The sequence below is a fragment of the Oncorhynchus gorbuscha genome, unplaced genomic scaffold (assembly GCF_021184085.1).
Source record: "Oncorhynchus gorbuscha isolate QuinsamMale2020 ecotype Even-year unplaced genomic scaffold, OgorEven_v1.0 Un_scaffold_2660, whole genome shotgun sequence".
NCBI classification, from domain to species: domain Eukaryota; kingdom Metazoa; phylum Chordata; class Actinopteri; order Salmoniformes; family Salmonidae; genus Oncorhynchus; species Oncorhynchus gorbuscha.
Genome location: NW_025747111.1, coordinates 44644 through 69601, shown reverse-complemented (window position 1 = coordinate 69601; position 24958 = coordinate 44644). Strand labels below are relative to the sequence as shown.

Here is a 24958-nt window from a genome sequence, read left to right as displayed (position 1 = left end):
TGTAACCTAGACCAGCAAACTTTTTGGCTCAAGGGCCACATCAGGGTTTCAAATTTCCGAGGGCCACACAGCTTTTGTTAGTCAAGATAAGAGCAGTTATCTGAAATTATATAGGTCCATTATTATTTCTACATACTTTCTATTTGGTTTCATGTGTTAAAAAGCCTGGAGTTATTTTTTTATCCAAAATAATCATGGGACTGGATAGGGAAGTTAAGCGGAAAGAGGTGGTCACTTTCCTACCATATAAGAGCAACACAAACCTGGTAAAAGTTCTCCCTTTCACTTGGGTCTTTCAGCAGAGATTCAACCAGCTCCACAAACTTTGATTCAGATAATTCCACCTCTGCATTACTTGACTGCAACAAAACGCACACAACAATTAAATAATCACATTTTACAACTCAATGGGACAGCAGGATAGCCTAGTGGTTAGAGCGTTGGACTAGTAACTGAAAGGTTGCAAGTTCAAATCCCCACCCTGACAAGGTAAAAATCAGTCGTTCTGCCCCATAACAGGCAGTTTACACACTGTTCCTAGGTTGTCATTGAAAATAAGAATTTGTTCTTAACTGACTTGCCTAGTTAAATAAGTGTAAAATACATTTGAAAAATGACAGAATATTTAGAGTGGCATAGGTCTTTGTTCCCTCCCAGAAAGATACTCACCTCTGCTTCCCCAGTGGATATGAGGCTTCGGATCCTGGCCAGGTGTTGCTGAATGTCTTGGTCTGCTGTCTGCTCAGTGCGACACAACTCCAGAACCATCTAAAATTACAGATGACCAGTCAGGAGTAGAGCAAAGGTCAACCACACACTTCGTAGGCATTGCTCTGTTCTCATTTGAAGATAATAGCGAAGGCCCAAGGGCAGTGTTTGAGAAACCAGTGTCAGGGTCTTTATCTCAATCAATGTTTAACTAGAGTCAACAATATTGTTGTCAGAGAGTAACCTCACATGATCTTGTTGCATGTTTCCTTTTCCCCATTCTGAACCCAATCTCTTACCCTTGCTCGAAGCCCCAGAATGAGTTGGGCCCTCTGACTGCAACTCAAAAGCTCTGGCACAATCTCTGTCACCATGGTGACAAACTCCTCCAGCATCCCATAATCTTGAACGTCTCCTCGCTGAACCACTTGCCACATGGCTGCAGAGACAAGCCGCAGTGGTGGAATGAAGAGACGCAGAGAGGGAAGAAGAAGAGGGGGACCTAAAGATAAGGAAATGAGCCGCAATAATGATTGAAATAATACTGAACTGATATTGAAAGTTAGAGATGGTTCAAAAACCTTTCAAATATTTCCTCAATGTTCATTATTTAACTTGTAAGACAAAATGAAACCAATGGAATTGCCCCAAACGTGGAAACTGCATTCATACGAACTAATCAAGCGCACCAGATTAGTTCCAAATATTGAGGTCCCTATCTAGCAACTCATTTGGTTAAAGGGAAAAAAACATAACATGCTTGCCAAGGTAATTGTACATCTAAATAGGCTATCCCTTAAAAAACATAACAGTGGATGGTTCAGAAGTACTAGTCCTCCCGCTTCTAACATACTTAAAAGATCGAGACATACGGAAATTTAGCGAGGATACGCCATGTTGAACATCAAGCACACCAAGTCTAGTGAAAACAAATCCGCAATACCATTTTCGCTGGGATTTTGACATTGCATCTCGTCCTCATACAAAAGTTGTCACGCACGAAGCTTGAAAATTAGCTAAGTGTTTGTTATAAAGATGGTTTCCAAAGTTAAAAGGCTTACAACAGTTTTAAAACCTAACCGTCGGTAGCATTGAGTGTGACACTGAACGTAGCCCATTCAATTTCCGGTTGCGTTTACACCTCCCAGAATAAAAGTCCTCGTGAATTGAGGTTAAAATTCGGAATAGATTTTTTAAGAAAGTCATCTTTGTCAGCAAGTACGGTTATTGACTTGGTGTGCCAACTAAAAATAATTCTTACAATAGTTAGCAATCCCCTTGTATAATAATAAAACGTATTTAAAAACTCACTTGCAAGTGGGTAAATCCCAGAGTCTGGCATGGCTCAATAATGTGTCCTTAAATGTGAGGGTCAACAATGTGCAACAATAAAACACAGCCTAAAAAGATGACTTTGAAACAATGTACAGTACACCATAAACTATGTGGATCACATTATGTGCATTGAAATCAAGATTGCCCTCTTTCTCCATTTCCTCATGTGTAACCTACTAGATGGATTTACCCCTGTCATGCTCCTTCCACAAACAGCAAACTAGAAAAAAGCCCACACCATAATCAATGACCATTCCCATATTCTCCGTTCGCATTCGTCAAACAAAAACACTCTAATGATCGGTTGACAATTCGCTTACAAAAATGTTCCATGCTAGGACTATGGTACTTTCATTCATATCATGGTACTTTCACTTACACCGTGATATTGTCTGAATTATGGAAATGTACCATGGTTTTAGCCTTGAAGTATGATGTTACTACCATGGTACTGCCATTGTACCTAAATATTACCATGCTATTGCCTCATTTATGGCTCTTAAACGGCATTATACATTCTACTATGGTAATGCACAATTATGATGAATGGTACCAAAAATTATATATGGTACGATCTTTATTAAGTGTGCGTTACCATGGTATAATGGCTATATAATGCATTAAATAAATAAACCCCTCAATGTGAAAAGAGGTTGGTTGGCCTTTAAATTGATGAATTGATATACCAGTATGGGCACGTTTCTGATAAAGTCAGAGGCAGGCTACTTGTTGGTCCTAGTTTTCTGAAACATCAAAGAAAAAGGAAAATAGTTACTGTGGAAAAAGGGGCAATACTTTATGTATTAATAGTACCGTATTTTGCTCATGTTTGGGTTCCCTGTGTTGCCAACCTGAAATGTGGGAGAAAGTGAGATATATGGTAGCCTGATCTTTGGCATTTTGTAATAATTTAGTATTTATAGTCAAGGGGCGTTGTGCTTGTTTCAGCCCGCAGAGGGAGCCGCTCGCTCTACTGGTTGCTTCACGCGCTCTCTCACAGAGGCTCTCGCGCTAGCATGACCAGTTAAAACTGATGAGGCACCAGATAAACGAAATATTTGTAACGTTATCATCACGGTGAGCAAGTTGTAAACCATAGGATAGGAAACCACAAGTTAAACGGAGTGTAGTGATATAACTGTTGTTATGTTATGTTTTGATAGTTTAATACATTTCTAAAAGCCCGTTAACATAGAATTCGGCTAAAGTTCGCTCCAGTCCAGCTAGCCTGTCGTAGTCATGGCGACAGGATCAACGCGCGTTCTTGCGGAGCAACAAAATGAAACATTGTAAATGGCTGTTTTAGGGATATACTGAGAATCTATTAAATAATATGATAAATAATACATTTTAAAAACATGTTTTTTTTAGTATGTTGGCTATTTAGAATAGTATAAGAGTAGCCAATTCAGTTGAATGAGAGCAAACTGAAAAATGCATTGAAAAGATAAGTTAGTTTACGGTTTCCGACTCCTGTCATTCTTCTCAACATGCTCTATCCAGCTCCCAAGGTTTTAGAGGGTACACTACTATACCATGTGTGTTGTGGTGTTTCACTATGAGCTAAAGGGGTTTTAGAGGGTACACTACTATACCATGTGTGTTGTGGTGTTTCACTATGAGCTAAAGGGGTTTTAGAGGGTACACTACTAGACCATGTGTGTTGTGGTGTTTCACTATGAGCTAAAGGGGTTTTAGAGGGTACACTACTAGACCATGTGTGTTGTGGTGTTTCACTATGAGCTAAAGGGGTTTTAGAGGGTACACTACTATACCATGTGTGTTGTGGTGTTTCACTATGAGCTAAAGGGGTTTTAGAGGGTACACTACTAGACCATGTGTGTTGTGGTTTTTCACTATGAGCTAAAGGGGTTTTAGAGGGTACACTACTAGACCATGTGTGTTGTGGTGTTTCACTATGAGCTAAAGGGGTTTTAGAGGGTACACTACTAGACCATGTGTGTTGTGGTGTTTCACTATGAGCTAAAGGGGTTTTAGAGGGTACACTACTAGACCATGTGTGTTGTGGTGTTTCACTATGAGCTAAAGGGGTTTTAGATGGTACACTACTAGACCATGTGTGTTGTGGTGTTTCACTATGAGCTAAAGGGGTTTTAGAGGGTACACTACTAGACCATGTGTGTTGTGGTGTTTCACTATGAGCTAAAGGGGTTTAAGAGGGTACACTACTAGACCATGTGTGTTGTGGTTTTTCACTATGAGCTAAAGGGGTTTTAGATGGTACACTACTAGACCATGTGTGTTGTGGTGTTTCACTATGAGCTAAAGGGGTTTTAGATGGTACACTACTAGACCATGTGTGTTGTGGTTTTTCACTATGAGCTAAAGGGGTTTAAGAGGGTACACTACTAGACCATGTGTGTTGTGGTTTTTCACTGTGAGCTAAAGGGGTTTAAGAGGGTACTAGGTTTACGCTTAGCCATTTCAGAGCTACTATTAGTAGTCAATGTTGCATTATGCGAGTATCATAAATTACTTCGATTTTGGTCATATTACCCGGAAAACGGTGGGGCACAGACCATCATAATTCACTGTAAACAATCATGCTTTTGTTTTACAACATGCTACTAGTACAAAACCATGGTATTTTTAAAATTGTATTACCATTGTTCATTTTTGTACCATGGTAGCTAGTACATTTTTTTTATCACGTTTTTTGGCAGGAAAATATCGTGGTACTGGTGGGGAAAAAAATGTACTATCAGTTTTTTAAGGAAATTAGTGCCTCCCACAACGCAGGCGATGAGGAGCTGGTGAGGAGCAACTGCAGAAAATTGGAAGTCGACTGCAGTCAAAAACTTGGTGACTTTTGATCACATGGTTGTTGTAAAGTTTATGCAGTCCACATGTAGACGCATGTCAGAACATGTTTATCCCCACAATGCAAGTTTGAAAGGTTGGTCACTGATTTAACAAACGTGATCCACTTGAGCATCCATGGTGTTGCACTTGGTTATGAGTATGTCATTTGTGCTGTTCGTGTATGCTGTCATGTTGCTGACTCACGTGCCCAAAATAATTGCCATGTGGAGACAGTTTTAGTGGTTTAAAGAAGGCCTGAGTACGGCCAACAGGTCACACAAATATTCCAAACTTGGATGAATTATTTCTCCATTAAGATTTTGGATAAAAATGTAAAATAGCCAATATGCCCGAAAAAATACCCTTCTTCCAAAAGGACCTTTCTATGGATTAGCCTTCCTTCCAGTTAAATCAAAAGTCATTAATACGTTTGTTCCAGTGTCACTGGGACATTTGAGGACCAGCGATGCTGACCTGAATGATACAAATATGACTGATACAAAATTCAACCAACGCTTGCAGAAATGTATGAAGTGAATCTGTGCAAGATATGAATGTGAATACACACGTTTTTAAATCAAATATTTTCATGTCCTCCTTTATTATTGCTATTGTCAGAAAATGCAATGTTATAGTTATTTGAGAATAACAGTTTACATTACAATTTAGCTATTGAAATTATATAGGGAATTATGAAAAAAATATTAAATGAACAAACAAAAAAAATATTTAAAAAAAAAGGTGTTAAACCAGTGTTTTTTAATATATATATATATATTACAGTACACAACAAGAACTCAAATGCCAGAGTGGTAATGCTTTTGACTCCGGTCCACATATACCTGGTGACGAGGGTTCAAACTCCTTCTCTGCCCTTCTGTCTGTGCCCCTACTTTCCTTCTACCTCACTACTTTCCCTGCTGTACAGTCTTAAAATTAATAAAAAGGAACATCAGAGTTCCCAAAAAAAAACGTCTATTTTAATTCCCAGGGTGAGTGCATAGGTGTTCAGTCAGGCGCTTTTTTTGAGCGAAAGCTAACCCACATTCTCCACACACATGTGGCTTATTTTTTCTTGTATGGGTTCGCTCGTGTTTTAACCTATGATAAGACAATCTGAAACTTTTATCACAAAAGCTACATGCAAATGGCTTCTCTCCTGTGTGAAGACGTCGGTGTGATTTCAGGTAACCTGACTGAATGAAAGACTTTCCACAGTCTTGGCATTTGTATGGTCTCTCACCAGTATGGTATCTTTCATGCAGCCTTTTTTCATTAGCAGTGATGAAGGTTTTTGTGCAATAGGAGCATGGAAATGGTCTTTCTCCTGTGTGAGTGAGTTCATGTCTTTTTAATGACACTGCTTTGTAAAACTGCTTTCCACAGATTGTACAAGGGTATCTCACCCCCTCATGAACTTGTTCAATGTGTGAATTCATCTGAAGTTTTGTTCTGTAGGACATGTCACACTGCGAACAGGAAAATGGTCTCTCCTCTGAGTGGGTCCCCATATGCACCGACAGTTCTCCAGCAGCCTTGAAGCTCTTTCCACACTGCCAGCACAGGAACGGCTTTTCTCCTGTGTGCTTCCTACTGTGTATCGTTAGAGAATTTGCTGAATTAAACTTTGCTTGACAAACAGAACACTGGTACAGGTACTCTCCTGAATGAACCCTCTCGTGGATGACAAGGTATGATAACTGAGTGAAGGTTTTCTCACATTGAGAGCAGGGGTATGGTCCTGTGAATTTATGTTGAAGCAGATAGTGTTCTCTCAGACGCCCCAACAGGGTAAAGGTCTTCTCACACATGGTACACTGGATTTCCTTGTGCTGCATCAGCTTGTGTCTGTCAAGGGCAATGGAGTTTGGGAGGACTCTTCCACAATCAGAGCAATAGAATGGGTTGTGAATTCGCTTGTGTGTCCTTAGGGATGATGAACCTTTGAAGTCCTTCCCACAATCATCACATTTGAAGACCACCTTTCTTTTTCCACATTGGAAGACCACCTTTATTTTTTCCTCATTGCATGAACTTTCCTGGTGTTGCTTCAAATTATAGATGTCATCGAAACACTTTCCACATTTTTTACACCAGTGAACCAGTTGTAGTCGACTGGTAGATGTCTCTGGGGTATCAGCCTTAACAGCCACCAGTTCACTAGACTCCTCCTCTTGGTGCTGGTCTACCATCTGAGAGGACTCTTCTTGGTTCACCTTACAGATATATCTCTGGTGTTGATTCAAACTTTGCTTGTACTTAAAACGCTGCTCACAGTTGACACATTGGTAAGGACGCTCTTCTGAATGGGATCTCATATGAGTAGCTAAATGAGAAGCACAGTCCAAAATCTTCCCACACACAGTGCATGCGTGTTCTTTGGCAGTTGGCGCTGGAGTAAAAGCCTTGATAAGGAGCTCAGTGTCGTTTTCCTTGGTAGTGAGAGGGCTGCTGCAACTCTCTGTGTTAACTTCCACTTGTTGATGGTCCACACTCTGACCCAAGTCTTCTAGGATGCCCTCGTGGCCAAGGATTTCCTGATGTTTCTTCAAAGAGTCTTTGTACTTAAAGCTTCTCTCACAAATAGCACAATGAAAGGGACGTGCCATTGAGTGAGATTTCAAGTGCCTTTCCATCTGTGAGGTACAAGTCAATATCTTACCACACACACAACAGGTTTTGGAATCTACGTGGGTGCGATTCTCTGCAGTGGCAAGAAAAACCTTCTCTGGTTCCAGGCCACTCTTTTGTTGTGCCATGTTCTGATCAACATCCTGACACACATCTCCCTGGGTCACTTTCTGACACAATTCTCCCTGATGATTTCTAAAATCGTATGAATACTTGAATCTCTTATCACAATTGACACACCTAAATGGACGCTCTTTTGAGTGGGAGCTCATGTGCCTCACCAAGCTTGATGTACGAGTAAAAAACCTCCCACACACAGAGCATGTGTTCGTGGCTGTGATAGTGTCCAGAGTTCCTTGATGAGATGGCCCTGGTGGACAGGGAGTCTTGAGGAGTGATGGGATCTGAGGTTTGCTAGTTGAGGGTTGTGGGATCTCTTCCTCATTTTTATCTTCATGCAACATGTTTAGCTCCTTTTCACAATCTCGCCTCTGGTGTCTCTTCAGACTTTGACCATCCGATAATTTTTTTTCACATTTGTGGCACTTAAACTTGAGATCTCCAGTGTGGGTTAGCTGATGCCTTTTCATGGCTGCAACCCGAGTGAAAGTCTTCCCACACACTTCACATGCCTTATTGAATGGGCCTCTTCTGCATGAATTCTTTGGGGAAGGACACACCTTGGAGGATGATGGCTGTCTGTTTCCAAGCCCAGTTGTTTTAGGTTTTCTACCTTTTGAACACATTTCCTTAATCTGCAGCCTTTTGCTTCGTTTTAATTGTGATGGTCTGAGTAAATTCAAGCCAGTGACTGCTTGATTGTCATTTTCCCCAACGGCAGACTCCATGTCCATACCGTAATCTGGCTCAGTAATTATGTATCTTCTAACTTCACCTGCTGGGACTAGTACATCGATTTCCTTTGTCCGATTCTCCAACAACTCTCTTGCTTCCATTCCCTCCAAATTCATGCTTTCTGATTGTGTATCTGAGTCTACATCTGGGGCAGTCACCACTCGCACATATGGAGGAAGAGACAGAGAGGAGAGGATGAAGTCACCAAAGGACGATGGAGTTCCTTTTTTTGCAAAAGAGGGAGACAATGACAAAAAAAGTTCCACTGTGAATTCACTTTTTTTGCAACAGTAGTTGACTAACATCATACATGCAAATTATGTAAATGACTCAAATATAAACTTTTACCGATAAAAGTCACATTTGTTCTACTTGACACGTCATTCAAGTAATAAGGCAGAGGGCGTGTGGTACATTTAAGCATAAGGCCGAGGGCGTGTGGTATATGGCCAATATACCACGACTAAGGGCTGTCCCTAAGCACGACGCCATGTGGAGTGCCTGTATACAACCCGTAGCAGTTGTATATTGGCCTTACACCCCAAAAAAGGTGCCTTATTGCTAATATAAACTGGTTACCAATGTAATTAGAGCAGTAAACAAGTATTTATACATCATACCTGCGGCAAATTGTTTGATATACACATGGCTGAAATTCGGTATCAACCAATCAGCATCCAAGACCCAAACTACCCCATTTATAATTGCAATTTTGGCACAACCATCTAGAACACTGTATGATACTTACGGATGGAGTCCAAATGTCCAAGTTTTCTGTGGTACTGGAGCAGGGTCCTCAATTGTATGGGGTCAGGTACAAACTGTACACATTTCTCCAGGGCAGAGGGGACAGCACTTAACAAGGAGGCAGTCTTGAGAGAGAGGAGCATGGTTTAAAATCATTAACCCACGACAAACTCATGTCACACTGAGTTTCTTTGTTTAAAAGTGAAAAATTATTGACTTTAATTCCCCAAGCTAATTAGATAAAGGTGTTATTCATTCTTACTACCTGTTCAAGGTCTGGTAGGGGAAGTAACTTCTCCAGTCTGGAAAGGAATTCTAACATCAGCATCTGTATTGCAGTGTCATACTTGGGCCCAAATTCCACAGGGAACACGTCCTAGGAAAGAATAAATAAACCTAAAATGCCAATAATACCTATATTTGAAACTATTTAAAACTAGGCCACTAAAACCTAGACCAGCAAAGCTTTTATACTTTCCCACCGTATAAGAGCAAAACAAACCTGGTAAAAGTTCTCCCTTTCACTTGGGTCTTTCAGCAGAGATTCAACCAGCTCTACAAAGTTTGATTCAGATAATTCCACCTCTGCATCACTTGACTGCAATAAAACACATACAACAATTAAATAATCACATTTAACAACTCAATGACACAACATTTAGAGTGACATAGGCCTCTGCTCCCTCCCAGAAAGATACTCACCTCTGCTTCCCCAGTGGATATGAGGCTTCGGATCCTGGCCAGGTGTTGCTGAATGTCTTGGTCTGCTGTCTGCTCAGTGCGACACAACTCCAGAACCATCTAAAATTACAGATGACCAGTCAGGAGTAGAGCAAAGGTCAACCACACACTTCGTAGGCATTGCTCTGTTCTCATTGGGAGAAAATGATAGCTAGCCTAGCCAAGGGCCAACGGCAGTATTTGAGAAACCAGTGTCAGGGTCTTCATCTCAACCAAAGTTTAACAGCTGGGTGGTTTATGCTAGAGTCAACAATATTGTTGTCAGAGAGTAACCTCACATGATCTTGTTGCATGTTTATTTTTCCCCATTCTGAACCCAATCTCTTACCCTTGCTCGAAGCCCCAGAATGAGTTGGGCCCTCTGACTGCAACTCAAAAGCTCTGGCACAATCTCCGTCAACGTGGTGACAAACTCCTCCAGCATCCCATAATCTTGAACGTCTCCTCGCTGAACCACTTGCCACATGGCTGCAGAGACAAGCCGCAGTGGTGGAATGAAGAGACGCAGAGAGGGAAGAAGAAGAGGGGGACCTAAAACAAAAAAAGGAAAATAATTTGTAAATAAAGCCACCCAAATGTCTTGCTAGCTAAGAAGTTATCCCACTGCACTGTACAGTCACCTTGACCAGATATATACATTCATAGATCCTAGGTATAGTTAGAAGGGGAGATCTAAATGTTATACTGAACAAAAATATAAAAACAAACCATTTCAACGATTTCACTGAGTTACAATTCATTTAAGAAAATTTGTTGATTTAAATACATTCATTAGGTTCTAATTTATGGATTTCACATGACTGGGCAGGGTCGCAGCAATGGGTGGGCGTAGGCCCACCCAATTGGAAGCCATTTCCAGCCAATCAGAATTAGTTTCTCTCCACAAAGGGGCTTTATTACAGACATAAAAACTTCTGTTTCATCAGCTGTCTGGGTGGCTGGTCTCAGACGATCCCGCAGGTGAAGAAGCCGTGCAGTAGCAGGGAAAAAAACTTTATGACTAGGGTGGCTGGAGTCTGACAATCTGTAGGGCCTTCCTCTGACAACGCCTCGTATAGAGGTCCTGGGTGGCAGGAAGCTTTGCCCACGATGATGTACTGGGCCGTACGCACTACCCTCTGTAGTGCCTTGCGGTTGGAGGCTGAATAGTTGCCATATCAGGCAGTGATTCAACCCATCAAGATGCTCTCGGTGGTGCCGCTGTAAAACATTGAGGATGCGAGGACCCATGCCAAATCTTTTCAGTCTCCTGAGGGGGAATAGGTTTTGTCGTGCCCTCTTCACGACTGTCTTGATGTGCTTGGACCATGTTAGTGTGTTGGTGACGTGGATGCCAAGAAACTTGAAGCGCCTAACCTGCTTCACTACAACCCTGTCGCTGAGAATGGAGGCGTGCTTGGTCCTCCTTTTCCTGTAGTCCACAATCATCTCTTTTGTCTTGATCATGTTGAGGGAGAGGTTGTTGTCCTTGCGCCACACGGTCAGGTCTCTGACCTCCTCTCCATAGGCTGTCTGATCTTTGTCGGTAATCAGGCCTATCACTGTTGTGTCATCAGCAATCATAATGACGGCGTTGGAGTCGTGCCTAGCCGTGCAGTCATGAGTGAACAGGGAGTACAGGAGGGGACTGAGCACGCACCTCTGAGGAGCCCCCGTGTTGAGGATCAGCGTGGCGGATGTGTTGTTACCTACCCATACCACCTGGGGGCGGCCCGTAAGGAAGTCCAGGATCCAGTTGCAGAGGGAGGTGTTTAGTCCCAGGGTCCTTAGTTTAGTGTTGACCTTGGAAGGCACTATGGTGTTGAACGCTGAGCTGTAGTCAATGAATAGCACTCTCACATAGGAATTCCTTTTGTCTAGGTGTGAAAGGGCAGTGTTCAGTGCAATAGAGATTGCGTCATCTGTGGATGTTGGAGTGGTATGCAAATTGGTGTGGGTCTAGGGTTTCTAGGATGACGGTGTTGATGTGAGCCATGACCAGCCTTTCAAAGCATTTCATGGCTACAGACATGAGTGCTACGGGTCGGTAGTCATTTAGGCAGTTTACCTTAGTGATCTTGGGCACAGGGACTATGGTGGTCTGCTTGAAACATGTTGGTATTACAGACTCAGTCAGGGAGAGGTTGAAAAATGTCTGTGAAGACACTTGCCAGTTGGTCAGAGCATGCTCGGAGTACACGTCCTGATAATCAGTCTGGCTGTGTGGCCTTGTGAATGTTGACCTGTTTAAAGGTATTACATCGGCTGCGGAGAGCGTGAACACACAGTCATCCAGAACAGCTGATGCGCTCATGCATGTTTCAGTGTTACTTGCCTCGAAGCGAGCATAGAAGTTATTTAGCTCATCTGGCTGCTCTCGGCTGTGCTTCCCTTTGTAGTCTCTAATAGTTGGCAAGCCCTGACACATCCGACGAGCGTCGGAGCTGGTGTAGTACGATTTGGTCTTAGTCCTGTATTGAAGCTTTGCCTGTTTGATGGTTCGGAGGGCATATCAGGATTTCTCATAAACTTCCGGATTAGAGTCTCGCTCCTTGAAAGAGCCAGCTCTATCCTTTAGCTCAATGTTGCCTGTAATCCATGGCTTCTGGTTGGGGTATGTACGTGCAATCACTGTGGGTACGACATCCTCGATTCACTTATTGATAAAGCCAGTGATGGATGTGGTGTACTCCTCAATGCCATCGGAAGAATACCAGAACATATTCCAGTCTGTGTTAGCAAAACAGTCCTGTAGCTAATCATCTGATTCATCTGACCACTGTTTTATAGACCGAGTCACTGGTGCTTCCTGCTTTAATTTTAGCTTGTAATCAGGAATCAGGAGGATATAATTATGGTCAGATTGGTCAAATGGAGGGCGGGGGAGAGCTTTGTACGCATCTCTGTGTGTGGTGTAAAGGTGGTCTAACCCCCCCCTCTCTGGTTGCACATTTGACATGCTGATGGGAAACAAATCAGTTTTACCTCATTTCTTTCCCTGCATTAAAGCTCCTGGCCAATAGGAGCGCCGCATCTGGATGAGCATTTTCCTGTTTGCTTATGGCGGTATACAGCTCATTGAGTGTGCCGTTAGTGCAAGCGTCTGTGGTAGTACGTAGACAGCTACAAAAAAATACAGATGAAAACTCTCTAGGTAGATAGTGTGGTCTACAGCTTATCATGAGATACTCTACCTCAGGTGAGCAGGTCAAATATCATGCATCAGCTGTTTACATATATGCATTGGCCCCCGCACCCGGGTCTTACCAGAGGCTGCTGTTCTAACCTGCCGATAGAGTGCATAACCCACCAGCTGTATGTTCTTAATGTCGTCATTCAGCCACGACTCAGTGAAACATAAGATTTTACAGTTTTTAATGTCCCGTTGGTAGAATATACGCGCTTTCAGTTCTTCCCATTTATTTTCCAGCAATTGAACGTTAGCTAGCAGGACGGAAGGCAAATCAGCCACTTGTCACCTGATCCTCACAATGCACCCTGATATTTGTCTGCAAAAATCTGTTTCCAGAGAATGGCGGGGATCTGGGTCTGGTGTCTGTAGTATATCCCTCTCATTTGACTCATTTTAGAAAAACTCTGTCTAATCTGAGGTGAGTAATCGCAGTTCTGATGTCCAGAAGCTCTTTTCGGTCATAAGAGACAGTAGCAGCAATATTATGTACAAAACAAGTTATGAAGAACGCGAAAAAAATGTTTTTGCATGGTTGGTTAAGACCTGATAAGACAGCAGCCATCCCCTCCGGCACCATCATCAGATGTCTTTGGCGGCGGCTTATGGTAGAGATATGAACATTCAATTGTCTGGCAACAGCTCTGGTGGACATTCCTGGAGTCAGCATGTCAATTGCACACTCCCTCTCAACTTGAGACATCTGTGGCATTGTGTTGTGTGACAAAACTGAACATTTTAGAGTGGCCTTTTATTGTACTCAGCACAAGGTGCACCTGTGTAATGATCATGCCGTTTAATCAGCTTCTTGATATGCCCCACCTGTAATGAGGACAGATTATCTTGGCAAAGAAGAAATGCTCATTAACAGGGATGCAAACAAATATGTGCACAACATTTGAGAGAAGTAAGCTTTTTGTGCATAAGGGACGTTTCTGGGATCCTTTATTTCAGCTCATGAAACCAACACTATAACGTTACATGTTGCGTTAAAAGTTTTGTTCAGTATGAAAGGGACCCTTTGGACGTCCAACTCTGACGTCACCCCATTTAAATTGAAACGTAATAAAGTAAGGGTAAGGACGTCCCAATGAGCTCAGTCTCAGCATCTACATACAGTGCGGGGCTTAAGAAATTGATATGAGCCGCAACCCTGATTGAATACTGAACAGATTCTAAGTTGAATTTGACATAAAACAGTGCTGCTTCAAATACATATTTAAAATATTTACAAAAAATGTAGCAGATTTCAAATAACACAATGAAACCTATGGTGATGCCCCAAACGTGCGAACTGTATGCACAAACCAACAAAGCGCACCCGATTAGTTCGAATATGTTTAAAAAGACAGATTATTTATTTGGGGTAAAAACAATGCATTCTTGTCAAGGTAACGTTAGGTCTCTATGTCCTCCTACAATGCAAAGTGCGCTGAATAACTACATATCCAATCAATTATTAAACAGACTATCCCTTACAAAACATAACAGTGGATGATTCTGAAATACTAGTCCTCACATTCCTAGCATGCTAAAACAACAACAAATGCAAATTTAGCAAGGATACGCCACGTTGAACATCAAGCACACCAAGTCTAGTTAACAAAATCCACAATACCATTTTCGTCAGGATTCTCGTCCATCTCGTCCTCATACCATATTCACCCCAAAAACATTAAATGTTGCTAAGTGTGACAGCTATGATTTCTACGTTAAAAGGCTTGCAAGTTTGAAACCTTATCTTCAATAGCAGTGTTACCGTGAATTTAGTCCGTTCAATTTCCGGTTGCGTTTACCGCCCACAAATTTCTGAATAACAAATCCCCGTGAAATTGTAATTATTAGAAAGACATATTTGCCAGCAAATTCAGTTACGGACTTGGTTTGCCATATTGGAACTCTTACTATAGGTTAGCCATACCCTTTGATAATTATTACAATTAAGAAAATCCACCGGGAAGTGCGTGAATATCATGAAACTGTCAAACAAAAATGTCAATAGCCTTTGCCGAATACCCTTCATGCAAAGGACCTTTCCATGGATTAGCCTACCTTGCAGTAAAATCAAACGTAATTAATCATTTTGTTCCAGTTTAACCGGTAATGAACCTGAAGGATCCTAATAAAACAGATATTTTTGCAAGCATTGGTTGACTTCTCTATGAAGTGTATATTTTCCAAAGTTACAAATGTGAAAAAACACACATGGATATGTTCATGTCCTCCTTTATTATTGCCATGATCATAAAATGCAATGTTGTGATTATTTGAGAATAACAGTTTTACACGTTTCCTCCTTTAGTGTACATACTACAAATTAGCAATTGAAATTATCCACAGAATTATGAAACAAAGCTGAAAAATAGAATATTAATTCAAACCTGAGGTGTAAACCTGTGTTTTTATTTTTAGTACACAACAAGAACTCAAATGCCAGAGTCTAACAGAGTGGTAATGCTTGGTGACGAGGGTTCAAGACCCTTCTCTGCCCTTCTTTCTGTCTGTGCCCCTAATTTGTCTCCCTCACTACTTTCCCCACTGTACTGTCTTAAAATGAATAACAATGCAAAGGAACATTAGACTTAAAAAAATATTAATAATTAATTCAAGGAGTGAGTGCATTGGTGTTCAGTCAGGCGCTTTCTTTGAGCGAAAGCTAACCCACATTCCGCACAAACATGTGGCTTCTGTTTTCCTGTATGGGTTTGCTCGTGTCTTTGCCTATGGTAATTTAATCTGAAACGTTTGTCACAAACACTGCATGCAAATGGCTTCTCTCCTGTGTGAAGTCGTTGGTGTGCTTTCAGAAAACACAACTGTACGAAGGACTTTCCACAGTCTTGGCATTTGTATGGTCTCTCACCAGTATGGTATCTTTCATGCAATCTCCTTTCATTGGCAGTGATGAAGGTTTTTGTGCAATAGGAGCATGGCCATGGTCTTTCTCCTGTGTGAGTGAGTTCATGTCTTATCAATGACACAGCTTTCAAAAACTGCTTTCCACAGACTGCACAGGTGTATCTCACCCCCTCATGAACTTGTTCAATGTGTGTATTCAGCTGAATCTTTGTCCGATAAGTCATGTCACACTGCGAACAGGAAAAGGGTCTCTCCTCTGAGTGAGTCCCCATATGCATTGACAGGTTTCCACGATCCTTGTAACTCTTTCCACACTGCCAGCACAGGAACGGCTTTTCTCCTGTGTGCTTCCTACTGTGTATCGTTAGAGAATTTGCTTTATTGAACTTTGCTTGACAAACAGAGCACTGGTAAGGGTACTCTCCTGAATGAACCCTCTCATGTTCAACAAGGTATCTTAACTGAGTGAAGGTTTTCTCACATTGAGAGCAGGGGTATGGGCCTGTGAATTTATGTTGATGCAGATAGTGATCTCTCAGACGCCCCAACAGGGTAAAGGTCTTCTCACACATGGTACACTGGATTTCCTTGTGTTGCATCAGCTTGTGTCTGTCAAAGGCAATGGAGTTTGGTAGGACCCTTCCACAATCAGAGCAATAGAATGGGTTGTGAATTCGCTTGTGTGTCCTTAGGGATGAAGAACCTTTGAAGTCCTTCCCACAATCATCACATTTGAAGACCACCTTTCTTTTTTCACATTGGAAGACCACCTTTATTTTTTCCTCTTTGCATGAACTTTCCTGGTGTTGCTTCAAATTACAGATGTCATCGAAACACTTTCCACATTTTTTACACCAGTGAACCAGTTGTAGTCGACTGGTAGATGTCTCTGGGGTATCAGCATTAACAGCCACCAGTTCACTAGACTCCTCCTCTTGGTGCTGGTCTACCATCTGAGAGGACTCTTCTCGGTTCACCTTACAGATATATCTCTGGTGTTGATTCAGATTGTGCATGTACTTAAAGCGCTGTTCACAATTGCCACATTGATAAGGACGCTCATCTGAATGGGATCTCATATGAATAGCCATAACTGAAGCACGGTTAAAAATCTTCCCACACACAGTGCATGGTTTGGGTTCTTTGAGAGTCGGCACTGAAGTAGCAGCCGTGATAAGGGGCTCAGTGTCGTTTTCCTTGGTAGTGAGAGGGCTGATGCAACTCTCTGTGTTAACTTCCACTTCTTGCTGGTCCACACTCTGACCCAAGTCTTCTAGGATGCCCTCGTGGCCAAGGATTTCCTGATGTTTCTTCAAGGTATCTTTGTACTTAAAACTTCTCTCACAAATAGCACAATTAAAGGGACGTGCCTTTGAGTGAGATTTCAAGTGCCTTTCCATCTGTGAGGTACAAGTCAAAATCTTACCACAGACATAACAGGTTTTGGAATCTACCTGGGTGTGATTCTCTGCAGTGGCAAGAAAAACCTTCTCTGGTTCCAGGCCACTCTTTTGTTGTGCCATGTTCTGATCAACATCCTGACACAAATCTCCCTGGGTCACTTTCTGACACAATTCTCTCTGGTGTTTTTTCAAATCGTACGAATACTTGAATCTCTTATCACAATTGACACACCCAAATGGACGCTCTTTTGAGTGGGAGCTCATATGTCTTACCAAGCTGGAAGTACGAGCAAAATACCGCCCACACACAGAGCATGTGTTCGTGGCTGTGATAGTGTCCAGAGTTCCTTGATGAGATGGCCCTGGTGGACAGGGAGTCTTGAGGAGTGATGGGATCTGAGGTTTGCTAGTTGAGGGTTGTGGGATCTCTTCCTCCAACATGTTTATCTCCTTTTCACAAACTCGCCTCTGGTGTCTCTTCAGATTATGACCGTCCCTGAAGCTTTTTTCACACATGAGGCACTTAAACTTGAGATCTCCAGTGTGGGTTAGCTGATGCCTTTTCATGGCTGTGACTCGAGTGAAAGTCTTCCCACACACTTCACATGTCTTACTGAATGGGCCTCTTCTGCATGACTTCTTTGGGGAAGGCCGACCCTTGGAGGATGATGGCTGTTTGTTTGCACGCCCGGAAGAATCGGTCTTTCGAAGTTTCCGTCGTTTTGAAAACATGTTCTTAATCTGCAGCCTTTTGCTTCGTTTTAATTGTGATGGTCTGAGTGAATTCAAGCCAGTGACTGCTTGATTGTCATTTTCCCCAACGGCAGACTCCATGTCCATACCGTAATCTGGCTCAGTAATTATGTATCTTCTAACTTCACCTGCTGGGACTAGTACATCGATTTCCTTTGTCCGATTTTCCAACAACTCTCTTGCTTCCATTCCCTCCAAATTCATGCTTTCTGATTGTGTATCTGAGTCTACATCTGGGGCAGTCACCACTCGCACATATGGAGGAAGAGACAGAGAGGAGAGGATGAAGTCACCAAAGGATGATGGAGTTCCTTTTTATGCAAAAGAGGGAGACAATGAAAAAATGAAGGTTAAATTGAACAGCACATGTGATAATTATATCAATGCCTCAAATATAAACTGTTTCCAGACAAACATAACCAATAATATATTTCCTATACATAATTACTCTACCTGACACTCATCATTTGACATTTTTGCAGAACCAATCCAAGCCATGGATCCTCTATAAATCTGTATACTCACCGATGGAGTCCAAATGTCCACGTTTTCTGTGGTACTGGAGCAGGGTCCTCAATTGTTTGGGGTCAGGTACAAACTGTACACATTTCTCCAGGGCAGAGGGGACAGCATTTAACAAGGAGGCAGTCTTGAGAGAGAGGAGCATGGTTTAAAAGCATTAACAACTACATGCTCATGTCCAACACACAGTTTATTAAACATGAAAACATTATTGATTATTGATTGGTATTCTTGACTTCTAATTCCCCAAGCTAATTAGATAAAGGTGTTATTCATTCTTACTACCTGTTCAAGGTCTGGTAGGGGAAGTAACTTCTCCAGTCTGGAAAGGAATTCTAACATCAGCATCTGTATTGCAGTGTCATACTTGGGCCCAAATTCCACAGGGAACACGTCCTAGGAGAGAATAAATTAATGTAATAATTCATGTCAATAATTAGGCTAAAATGTGTACTGATATTACCTTTGGTCTTAGATCATCATACAGCCACATCAACATCCTAAAGCAGAAAGTTTTAGCCTTTTGTTTGATCTACAAAGAAATCATAACTAAACCAAACACCTGGAGGTGGAGATACAGCATGTATGAAGGAGAAGGACTCAACATATAAATATTGTAATTTCAGTTATTGGAGATGAAGTCCTGTACATGGATGTAACAATTAGAATATAAAAACTCAGCCCCTCAGAGTTCTAACTAGCCTGGGTGCCAGTCTGTTTCTGCTTTCTTGCCAACTCCTTATGGAATTGTGAGGCCAAACATTGAAAATGGAGTAGGTAAAATCACAAGCAGATCTGCTACCAGGCTACGTTCTAACTGTAGTGAAGACTAAATGGAGCGAAGACTACAATTGAAGTCGGAAGTTTACATACACGGTAGCCAAATACATTTAAACTCAGTTTTTCACAATTCCTGACATTTAAATATAATAAAAAATCCCTGTCTTAGGTCAGTTAGGATCACCACTTTATTTGAAGAATGTGAAAAGTCAGAATAATAGTAGAGAGAATGATTTATTTCAGCTTTTATTTCTTTCATCACATTCCCAGTGGGTCAGAAGTTGACATACACTCAATTAGTATTTGGTAGCATTGCCTTTAAATAGTTGAACCTGGGCCAAAAAAAATTGGGTAGCCTTCCACAAGCTTCCCACAATAAGTTGGGTGAATTTTGGCCCATTGCTCCTGACAGAGCTGGTATAACTGAGTCAGGTTTGTAGGCCTCCTTTCTCGTGCATGCTTTTTCAGTTCTGCCCACAAATTTTCTATGGGATTGAGGTCAAGGCTTTGTGATGGCTACTCCAATATCTTGACTTTGTTGTCCTTAAGCCATTTTGCAACCACTTTGAAAGTATGCTTGGGGTCATTGTCCATTTGGAAGACCCATTTGCGACCAAGCTTTAACTTCCTGACTGATGTCTTGAGATGTTGCTTCAATATATCCAGATCATTTTCCATCCTCATGACGCCATCTATTTTGTGAAGTGCACCAGTCCCTCCTGCAGAAAAGCAGCCCTACAACATGATGCTGCCACCCCTGTGCTTCAGGGTTGGGATGGTGTTCGAGACTTGCAAGCCTCCCCCATTTTCCTCCAAACATTACGATGGTCATTATGGCCAAACAGTTCTATTTTTGTTTCATTAGACCAGAGGACATTTCTCAAAAAAGTATGATCTTTGTCCCCATGTGCAGTTGCAAACCGTAGTCTGGCTTTTATATGGCGGTTTTGGAGCAGTGGCTTCTTCCTTTCTGAGCGGCCTTTCAGGTTATGTTGATATAGGACTCGTTTTACTGTGAATATAGATACTTTTGTACCCGTTTCCTCCAGCATCTTCACAAGGTCTTTTGCTGTTGTTCTGGGATTGATTTCCACTTTTCACACCAAAGTACATTCATCACTAGGAGACAGAATGCATCTCCTTCCTGAGCGGTATGACGGCTGCGTGGTCCCATGGTGTTTATACCTGCATACTATTGTTTGTACAGATGAACGTGGTACCTTCAGGCGTTTGGAAATTGCTCCCAAGGATGAACCTGAGGTCTTGGCTGATTTATTTAGATTTTACCACGATGTCAAGCAAAGATGCACTGAGTTTGAAGATTGGATGTATTTCAAGGCCTAAGGTACACCTCCAATTGACTCAAATGATGTCAATTAGCCTATCAGAAGCTTCTAAAGCCATGACACCATTTTCTGGAATTTTCCAAGCTGTTTAAAGGCACAGTCAATTAAGTGTATGTAAACTTCTGACCCACTGGAATTGTGATACAGTGTATTCTGAGTGAAATAATCTTTCTTTAAAGAATTGGAAATATTAGTTGTGTCGTGCACAAAGTAGATGTCCTAACCGACTTGCCAAAACTACATTTTCTTAACTAGAAATGTGTGGAGTGGTTGAAAAATTTGTTTTAATGACTCCAATGTAAGTGTTTGTAAACTACCGACTTCAACTGTAAATGGAGAAACAAACCTGGTAGAAGTTCTCCCTTTCACTTGGGTCTTTCAGCAGAGATTTAACCAGCTCCACAAACTTTGATTCAGATAATTCCACCTGCATGGAGGACCAATGAAAAATGCATCACTAGCATCACTTGACTGCAACAAAACATGCACAACTACTACATCATTGAAGCTTACAACTCAATTACACAATACTGTCTGGTTGGGCCGATTGGTTTGGTATCGCCTGGTGACACGGGTGGGTGGAGCTAGCACATTATAGATCATTCTTCATTGGTCCAAAAATGACTCTCCAGCCAGTCAGCCATCAGGTTAAATCCTTTTGAATTCAATTACTTTTTGACAGCATCTGTTTTGATTTAAATAAAACAATTCCATACATATTAACCTATGGAAGAAGTGGTCAGAAAGTTACTTTTTGTACCTGAATGCCTAAACATTCAGGAGGTAAAGGTGCTTTAAATTGACCCATTTTGCATACCCCATCCATGTCTTCATCACTGGAAAAGATAAACGGTTGAGGTTGATATCATTTAAAAGCTTACAAGAAGGCTTGTCAATTTAAAAAATATATATATATATATATTTACATTTGTTTTATTAATATATATATCAATTCAAATCAATTCATTAAAAAACCTACAGTGTGATTTTCTGGATTTTTTTTTCTCATTTTGTCTGTCATAGTTGAAGTGTACCTATGATGAAAATGACAGGCCTCATCTTTTTAAGTGGGAGAACTTGCACAATTGGTGGCTGACTAAATACTTTTTTGCCCCACTGTATATATACAAATTATGTTGTAGCTTAGAAACCTTTACATTTTTTATTTAACGTGGCAAGTCAGTTGAGAACAAATTCTTATTTACAATGACGGCTTAGGTTGCTTGTTCAGTGGCAGAACGACAGATTTTTACCTTATCAGCTCGATCTAGCAACCTTTCAGTTACTGGCCCAACGCTCTAACCACTAGGCTACCTGCCGTCACTACATCACCTGAGGTTTTTGTGTTGAGCCCGCCATCGGTTGAGACACAACATGCTCTTGTGTGTCATTTCAATCATAGAAATAGAATGTATTGAATGTACCAATCCAATTTAAGAGTACGTTATGTCTCAACCGATTGCGGGTTTAACACAAAAACTTCAGTTGATGTAAAATAGGGTCTGACCTAAAACATATGCGAATATGAAAAGAATCTGAGTTTAAGTATTTTTAGATAATTTACATTTATGGTTAAAAAAATGACAATGATGATTAAAAAACTTTTTTAATGAAACTATAAAATAGTAATAACCTGTTTGCAAGTTTTTCAATTATATCAATCTCAACTGGTTCTCATTTTTAGTGATCAAGACATGATGGTATGGTTGAGTATGTAAAATAGGTCAACTCTAAGCACCTTTATCTCTTGAATGTTTTGGCATTCAGGTCCACAAAGTCACTTTCTCAGCACTTCTACAATGAACAAATATGTATGGAAGGTTTTGTTCAAATTAAAAGGGGTTCTGTCAAAAGGTGATTGAATTCAAATGGATTTACCCATCAGTGAGTGTGCCCACTGACATAGACATGTATTCTTCACCTCCAATCCCTCTGAAAGATACTCACCTCTGCTTCCTCAGTGGATGTGAGGGATCGGATCCTGTCCAGGTGTTTTTGAATATTCGTGAGGTCTAATGTCTGCTCAGTGCGACACAACTCCAGAACCAGCTGAAATGACAAATGGCCAGTCAGTAGTCGGTCAAAGGTCAACCCCACACTTCCTAGGCACTGCTGTTCTCATTGGGACACATTTTGAGAAAATTAAAGATAGCCTAGATAAGGCCCAATGTCAGTGCTCAATTGAGATAATCAGCTTCAGGGTCTTCATCTTAGTCAAATACCATTCCATTACCAGACCGTTGTCTAAGGCCAGAGTCAACTGTCTACACTGTTTTGTCAGAGCTAAAGGCTAGGGTAGCCCCAGGGTGTGATGTGGTGTTTACTATGATAACTATAAATATCTGCATCTAAAGGTGGAGGAAACATGCTCTTGTAAACTGCTCAGTGATCTAAAGGAGGCAAAATAACTGTCTTCTGATTATAGATAGGCATAGAGGTCTATGTAGGAGTTCTAGGTCTATGTAGGAGTTCTAGGTGTATGTAGGAGTTCTAGGTGTATGTTGGAGTTCTAGGTCTATGTAGGTCTATGTAGGAGTTCTAGGTCTATGTTGGAGTTCTAGGTCTATGTAGGAGGTCTAGGACTATGTAGAAGGTCTAGGTCTATGTAGGAGTTCTAGGTGTATGTAGGAGTTCTAGGTGTATGTAGAAGGTCTAGGTGTATGTTTGGGCTAAAGGCTAGGACTACCATCATCATCTTGTTGCATGTTTATTTTCCCCATTCTGCACCCCAATCTCTTACCCTTGCTCTAAGCCCCAGAATGAGTTGAGCCCTCTGACTGCAACTCAAAAGCTCTGGCACAATCTCTGTAACCATGGTGACAAACTCCTCCAGCATCCCATAATCTTGAACGTCTCCTCGTTGAACCACTTGCCACATGGCTGCAGAGACAAGCCGCAGTGGTGGAATGAAGAGACGCAGAGAGGGAAGAAGAAGAGGGGGACCTAAAATTCGTAAAATAAGTTGTTAGCCGACACACGGTTACCCTGACTAGGCGCACGCAATTTTGACAAGGCGCATTCATAGGACCAAGTTAGCAAGCTCTAGCTAAAAAGTGAATACACTTTAGACTAACGTTAGTAAAAAATAAATGTTATGTTAATGGGATATTTAACGCAACCACTAGCAGTAGAAACCATGAAAAGCGGAGTCCCGACTCTCCACCCATGTTAAGGTAGAAAGTTAAGGGACGGGGCTGGAGAAATGTAACCACTCAAATAGAAATAGCTATCCATGATATCAAAATTATAGTTTTAGTCATGTTTTGAGGCTATGTAGTGTTTGTTTATAATTAAATTGTAATAAAACAGGCTTATATTTTGGGTTATAATGGAGTACGACCAATGGTTTATATACATCATTGTGTACGACAGTAGAACTTAGCTCATGAGGCATACAAGTTGTATGTTTCAAGAAACAATGGGTACATATCATTAATAAGTACAACAATGGATGAAGCAACTGCTGATTTGACGATATAGCGTGAAATAAAGTCATGGACGATTTCGAAACGGTCTAGACATATCGATATTGCAGATACGTAGACTTGCCAGTGCCACCATTTCAGCTAGCCTGGACTACATTTCAGGCAGGCCGGGATCATAGGGCAAGATACGGCATACGCCATGTTGAACATCGAACGCACACTACATCTAGCTAACGTTAGCTACGTTATCCAATTTGTTAACAATTTCTATCGTTAACTTACAATTTTCGCATGGATCCTGACTTTGCATCTCGGCCTCATACAATAGTCAACAGGAAGCTAAGATATACTTGAAAAAAGTTAGCTAGCTAGATTTGATTTAGATGCCCCACTTCCCGGTCTAGAGTTGCCGTTCTCTCCACATACCATTCAGGCAGTGGGAAACGGAAGTTGTTTCCATCAGTTTCCGGGTTTTCTTGTTTTTCAAAATAAAACTCAGATAGGGCTTTCCTCATCACTTATTACATCTCAAACGACTACCTACTGCTATGCCTTTGTTCTGTATTTTAATTGGCGTGTTCATACTACCGCTACATTATATTTATTAGACAATTCATTTAAAAAGTTGATGAAAAAGTGTAAGAATAGCTCATGCAAAGCCCATATGTAGTAGGACAAGTGTGTATGTTTATATGTAATGGAAATGGAAATTGTCATTATTACATCCTTCATACAATTCTTTTGAAGGCCCTCATAATGATGATGACGATGAATTCTGACATTATAGCTCCACCCTGTGTCCGTATTAAGCTATTACTATTATTGTCGATTGACAGTGGTGGCACAGGGTGGTAGAAATCT

At 41.3% G+C, this 24958-nt stretch overlaps 2 protein-coding genes across 2 annotated transcripts; both read right to left on the bottom strand.

Moving 5' to 3' along the window:
• Positions 1-5448: 5448 nt before the first annotated feature.
• LOC124026232 (zinc finger protein 27-like) lies at positions 5449-10524 on the bottom strand. The gene is made up of 6 exons (XM_046339343.1): positions 10169-10524; positions 9802-9900; positions 9602-9697; positions 9365-9475; positions 9101-9224; positions 5449-8575 (listed from the first exon to the last, which is right to left on the bottom strand). Exons 1-6 carry the CDS (start codon positions 10304-10306, stop codon positions 5847-5849), a joined length of 3297 nt encoding a protein of 1098 aa, XP_046195299.1. The 5' UTR covers positions 10307-10524; the 3' UTR covers positions 5449-5846.
• A 4695-nt stretch (positions 10525-15219) lies between these two features.
• LOC124026230 (zinc finger protein 11-like) lies at positions 15220-24552 on the bottom strand. The gene is made up of 7 exons (XM_046339342.1): positions 24380-24552; positions 23413-23615; positions 22620-22721; positions 21019-21099; positions 18832-18942; positions 18550-18673; positions 15220-18335 (listed from the first exon to the last, which is right to left on the bottom strand). The coding sequence occupies exons 1-7, from the start codon at positions 24405-24407 to the stop codon at positions 15610-15612; spliced, it is 3375 nt and encodes a 1124-aa protein (XP_046195298.1). The 5' UTR covers positions 24408-24552; the 3' UTR covers positions 15220-15609.
• Between the last annotated feature and the right edge of the window lie 406 nt (positions 24553-24958).